At 33.7% G+C, this 6,694-nt stretch overlaps 1 protein-coding gene across 1 annotated transcript in view; it reads right to left on the minus strand.

The window, feature by feature from the left end:
- LARS (leucyl-tRNA synthetase) overlaps positions 1-6,694 on the minus strand; it is a 50,891-nt gene that overhangs the window by 41,679 nt on the left and 2,518 nt on the right. Inside the window, exons 2-3 of the mRNA XM_023534915.1 lie at positions 1,745-1,863; positions 83-170 (exon numbers count right to left, since the gene is read on the minus strand). Coding sequence (XP_023390683.1) covers positions 83-170; positions 1,745-1,863 — 207 coding nt within the window. The remainder of the gene's footprint in view (positions 1-82; positions 171-1,744; positions 1,864-6,694) is intronic.

The following is a 6,694-nucleotide window of genomic DNA, read 5'->3' on the forward strand; positions in this document are numbered from 1 at the left end:
TATAGATGCCATTTTCTTCAAAATAGTATTTATTAAAGACCCTCCATCCCATCATATTAAACATAGAGGAAGCTTACTTTACCTCACATTTGGCTAAAGAGAATGTGTGACCCAAATGAAGACGCCCATTCATGTATGGATATGGGAAGGTTACAAAGTACTTGCCCTTGCTGCAAAACAATCATGTAAAAAAGAAAGTACAGAAAAAAAATGTTAAATTATTTTACAATGATGGGGTAGGGTGAAGGGAATACTTGCTATAAATAATTTGTTTAACTGCAGCTATTTAAAAGACATTTAAAATTAAATTTATAAATCCAGAAATATAAAGCTCTCTAAAATTGAAACTTACTTTTGAAAGAATAAGACATTTACAGGTGGTTATTAAGAAATAAATATACTTGTAGATTTTAACTTAAGCTAAAATATTTGAGTAAAGCTAATGTACTAAAAATTAAATTTTTTAAGACTTAGGAATCTGAATCAATTTAATGCTTTACTGATTAAATAAGATTTGTTTTCATTAGATATATATAAAGCAATTAAACGCCCCTCAGGTAAAATAAAACATCCTCAGTATTACATGATATATTGTAAATTCGTTTAAAAAGTACCTTTTAAAGCAGTTTTGTTATGTTATATTCTTTGTTTTAATTAAGTATATCTAACATCCATATATGTTATGACACATAATAAAATGAACACCTGTAAACCCACCACCCAACTTTTAAACCCACCGAAGCCTCCTACACGTTCCTCCCCACTGTCCCACCAGAAAACACCATTACCTTGAAATTTACTTTTGTCATTGCCAAGTTTTTGACTAGTTTACACCTATGTCTGTGCCCTTAAACACTATATCATTTAGTTTTGCTCACCTGTGAGCTTTATAAAAAATGATAATGCTCATAGACTTCTACAATTTGTTTTTCACTCAATGTTTCTCAGTTTCTTCAGCATTGCTGTACATAACTATACTTGATTGTCTCTCACTGAACAAGTAGCTTTTTCAGTTCACTATGGATTACTTTAAACTACCTTAAAGTTGATCAAAATTCTAGAATCAAATAGATGCTTCAAATTATAGTTAAAATATATCTGAAAGTGAGATGCATCTTATAATTGATGCATATATTTATTGTGGTACCATTTTGGGGCAGTTATTTTATTTTTGTTTTTCGCCAATATCATATCATTGTCTAGGGCTTAACATTGAGGCAAAACAGTATTTATGAAATAAGATCTTCAAATACTGAAACCCTTCAAAATCTATATTTTGTATCTATGAAGATAATTATCAATAATATGAATCTCTCTAACATAAGGATTTCCTTAGATCAATCAGCAAAGATAAAACTATAAAACATCTTCTTTTGTCTGAATATAAAAAATATTAGTTTTTAAAAAAACTTTAAGCAGAAAAAAAAACTTTACGTAGAAAAAATCCTTTAAGAATTCCATAAGATCCTAATTTTATTATTATTTTTTAAATTTATTTTTTTGGGTGACTTTGGTGACATCCAGTAAGTTTCAGGTATACAATTTAACAGTAATGCATATACATATATATTGCATTGTGTAAGAAGATCCTAATTTTAAATGCAGAAAGTAGAAGTCACCTCCTTCAGCCCATTTCATACATTTTAAATACAGCAAGTCTTATCTTTTTCACAAAGCAGTTTCTGTGTATAAAAGCCAAATACTTATAAACACAATGTCTAGAACTTCACAAACTATTACTTACCTACTCTGCTTCTCTAAATTAGACGCATTGACCTCAAACACTTTCTCGGTATCCCATTTCTGTTGGATTTCTTTCTCAATCTTCTTAAAAAAGTCCACTTTGGCTGTTCCTCTTCTTTCCTATTAGACACAAAAGAGAATAATCCACTCTATACTTCAACAAGCTTGCTTTAAAAAAAAAATCGGGTTCATACAGAAGTTGTTCATATAAAGCTGTTCACTGATCAATTTTCCCCATGGTTATCTTGAAATTTAAATGGAAGAGATTAAACATTAGGATTATCATGACCTGTATGCTTTAAACCTCAAAGAGATGGTTAAAGAATTACTTAAATATATAAAAAGGTTTGAAATACTTTTAAAAAATAAGGTATAATGTAACACTGTTGTCAAATGTTCCTATTTAGTTAAAAATAAATACTTAGAAAAGAATAGGATGCAGCAGGGCCTGCTTGCTAATCTGCAATCATATCTACCAAAGGAAGATGTTCAGGCCCAAGAGTTGGAGACTGTGTGTGTGTGTGTGTGTGTGCGTGTGTGTGTGTGTGTGTAAGGAAGCTAATGAAGAATTTCTCTCTAAAATGGCTAACAGACTATTAATATGAAATTAAAATAAAACAGAGAATGGTAAGCATTCCTATCATCCCTTAAGCCACCCTTGGATTAAAGTGAAAAAACATGCATGATCACTCTAACTGGAAAAAAAAGAGGGGTGTGAGCTTCCTTCTCACTGTGTGATTCTAAAAAGAATGAGCTGCTGATAGCAAGTATGCTAAAAGTGGAGTGGAACACAGCACTTAGGGAACAGGTACAAATGTGAAAGCTGGATACCAATGGACCATACACAAATCTAATCCTGTTTTGAAAACTTAATATTATTTTGTAGAATTTTATTTTCTGGCATAAAATTATCAAGACTGAAATTAAATTTTCTTCCTCTTCTTACCTGCTAATATTCCCAGAGTCTGCAGCATTTTCAAATGAGAAAATACCTGGGTTCTACTCAAACTTCTACAACCTACCATACAGGTGACTTTGCCAAGTCATCTAACCCCTGGATCTCAATCTCCTTTAATTGTGCCTTTCTTCTGCCTCTTCTACCCAACAATTTAAAAAATAAAATGCTTTCTACTCGTATCACAGATACATTAGACAACTGCTTTTTAAAAAACAATTACCCAAACTTGAAGTATACAAAGAGGAATCTTGGGTTATTTAAAACAAAAACAAAAAAAAACTTACCATTATTTCTCCAATACCTATCTTAAATATACATTGTGTATCATGTAATAAGAAAACTAATAGTATTAAAATTAGATAAGAATCAGTGCATATCTACCATAAATTTATCACCTGTTTTACTATTTACAATTTTTTATATTTTAAATCAAAACAATGGTTTACTATTCCTATTCCATTTTATTTTTAAGTATAAGAGAAGGACAAGCAACAGAAATATGAAATGTCAGCTTACAAAGAGGTAAAATGGTAGATCAAAAGAATCTTGTTACAAAGGCAAAGAGGAAATAAGAAAGAATTCTATAATTTAAAAAGTCATAGATATAACAACTTTCTTTAGGAATCAAAGGAAAATGACATTTTTTTTATTTCTATAAATTCTGACCAGATCATAACTGCTATGAGCGGAAATCTCATCAAAACATAAATCTGATCACGTCAATCTCCCTTCAGAAGTTCTCTAATGCTCTCAGGATAAAGTCCTAAGATACATTCAAGGCCCTTCTTGTCTATCTGCCAGGTCCTTCCCTCCTTCCCTCTCCTCCATTCCCCCACCATCATATTCCAGGCCTATTAAACCATCTGCATTTTCCCAAATGTGCCGAGCTCTCTCTCTCACCTCTGGGCCTGTATTCAAATTATTCTCTCTGCCCTCACAACCCACCAATCTCTTTGCCTGGCTCTCTCATCCTTTAGGTCTCAGCTAATAACCTACCTTGATTCCCCAAGAGTTTATGACATGCCATTCTTAATATGTCCCTACCTATCAATATTTCCCCTATGATAGCGCTAATCACACAGTGATGTATCTGTCTTCCCCACGGAACTGTAAGTTTGTTCATGGTGGAGACTGTGTCTTGCTTCTCATTATATCCTCAATACCCAGCTTACAGAGGGCCCTCAATAAATATTTGTTGAATATTTAAAGATTTTAAAAGAGAAGTAAATAACACAATGCCTGTTTTTGCATATTGTGGTTATTTAAAAAATAACAGGGACTTGGAACTGGGTAACATATTTGAATCAAGATGCTGAGCAATTTGGACTCTCTCCCAAGAACTTCCATAAAACTGAGTGTACTTGCATAAGGCACTTCCTTTTTCAAGAAAGAATAAGGCCCTGCATCTGTTCACTCCTTTCCATTCCTGCTACCAACCACTTACGTTTAGAGCCTCAGCTCCTTTGCCTACTCTTACTGTAAAACCCTCTACTTAACACATAACATGCTAACTCCTATTGTCCTAATATACAAGGACTACCATTAAAAAATGGGCTATGGCAGAGATGGCAGATTGCCTATGCAACATCTGTTCCTTCCCTTCTCAGCAACAAAAGTTCAGTCTTATTTACGGTAGTGCAGTAGAAGCGCTTAAATGTACTCTGCTACGTTTCCAGATGAATTCAGTTAGGTGGGAGTTATTTGACTGAGTTCTGGCAAAGGAGTTTGGGGCAGAAGAACGTAAGTCACTTCCACTCGGCCCTTAAGCTATACAACTAACTCCTAAATGCCAACTTAATCTGCAAGTAAAGTAAGCACACTCACACTGCCTTGGGTTCACACACTTTTAGGGTCTCACAAAAATATTTTATTTTAAAATGAGAAGAAAAAATAAACTTTTAGGTTGAAGAAAACACTTTAATATATAATATTAAGATATTTGTCTTTATACCAGCATAGTTGGAAAATATAATTTTTAGTATTGTTTGCAGAGGAAGGGCCCCAGGAAGGTAAAAGTACCTAAGGCCTCATGAAGCCCAGGGTTATGGGTTATAGGAAATCCCATTACTTAAGCCAACTTGAGTTGACTTCCATTGAATGCAGCCAAATAATCCCTAACACATTTACCCAGTGAGGATGTGAACTCCTGGCAGGCAGCAACTTTTACTTTATAGTCACCTCAGCACCATGTACAATACCAAAGACACAGAAATTACACAACACATATTTTTTTTGCCTAAAAATGACCATGTCATCCACTTTAAAGAACAGGAAAGCAATAGTCTTTACAAATTACTTAGAACGATGTGTTTCTTTTCATTGTACTGAGCATGCTAAGTACACAAAACCTCAGAAAGACTTTCTTCTCAGAAAGACTTGTTCTTCAAAACCTCAAACACTGATTGTAATGCAAACTGATATTAGCCCCAAAACCAACTTGTTGTACAACCTTGAGCGAATCACTTGATCATTGGTTATTCAGCTAGACAATCAGTTATTTTAATTAGCTAAAAGGTTATTTAACTAGATCAGAGTTCCTCGACTTTGGTACTTTTGACATTTTGGGCCAAATTCTTTGTTTTCAGGGGCTGTCCTATGAACTGGAGGATATTTAGAAGCATCTCTGGCTTCTACCCACTAGATGCCAGTAGCACACTCTCCAATTGTGATAATCAGAGTCTCCAGACAAAATGTTTTCTGGGGGACGAAGTAAAGAACTACTGAACCTGACAATAAACTTTTTCAATTATTCATAGTATTCTGCAGTTCTTAAAACACTTTTATGAACAGTAACTTATTTGAGCTTAATAACCTTAACAAGTGGGCAGACCAATGATTATCATTTCGAAACTGAAATTCAGAGGTCATCATGCCTGTAAATGATTGAGACAGACAAAATTTTCATCTTCTGACTCCTATTTTAGCTTGCTCTTGGTACTCTGGCCATTATCTTAGTTCTACTAGCTGCAGAACCCTAGGTAAGTTCCCTAACCTCTCTAAGCCTCCACTTCTCAATCTATCTATAAAACAAGGATACTAATTATGCATACCTTGTATTAATGAGGATTAAAAGAGATACTACATATGGACTTAGCATAGTGCCGGACCCATGGTAAATGCTCAATAATGTTAACCATTATCACTGAAACAACAAAGTGTGAAAATAGCACTACAGTTATGTTTTAAGAAACTTATCAGTACATATATTTAAAAAAAAAAGAAACCTTACTAAAATATGGATGGGTGAAATGATACAATGTCTGAAATTTGCTTAAAAAACTGAGGGTTGAAAGGGGAGGGTCCGGATGAGTTATATATGAAACAGGATTGGCCATGAGTTGCCAATTATTGAGGGTGGGTGATGGGCACTTTGAAGTACATAAAACTATTCTCAACTTTCTTCCCTACTTAAATTTTCTAAATGAAAAATTTAAAAAGAATAATTTTTTTTTAAGTCGGTTACTATCGTTATTACATCACCTTCTCAGGTCTCCTGAAAAGTAAAACATTAATGCCTGGCACAGAATAAAAAATCAATACATTTTAGCTATTATTATTATTATTGCTGGTACTTGCTCTTTCTTAAAGGGATCTCTTATTGGATTCTTCCAATAAAACTAACCAGCATCATCATAATGTAAAAGATGAATATTTACAGAGAACAAGAATAAAGTGAAACAATAACATCTACCAGAAAATACTGCCAGTTTCCTTATATATAATTTAAAAAGGGAAAAAATGTATTAAGCGCATTAACACCAACTAAAAACAGACCTGCAGATTCCACACCGGCTAAGGATACCACCAAAGTAGGGCACGGTTGGTGGCAAAGCATTGGGCAGGTTGGAACGGAAGAAAAAGCACTAGACCAGGAATTAGAAAGCCTGGGTTTTCCTGGAAAGCAGTACAGATTAGTGATTGCAAAAGTAATCAATCTGTTCAAATCCATTACCATCATGTATTAGTTATGTGAACTTAGGGCCTGTTAGAGTC

The sequence above is a fragment of the Pteropus vampyrus genome, unplaced genomic scaffold (genome assembly GCF_000151845.1).
Source record: "Pteropus vampyrus isolate Shadow unplaced genomic scaffold, Pvam_2.0 Scaffold134, whole genome shotgun sequence".
NCBI lineage: Eukaryota > Metazoa > Chordata > Mammalia > Chiroptera > Pteropodidae > Pteropus > Pteropus vampyrus.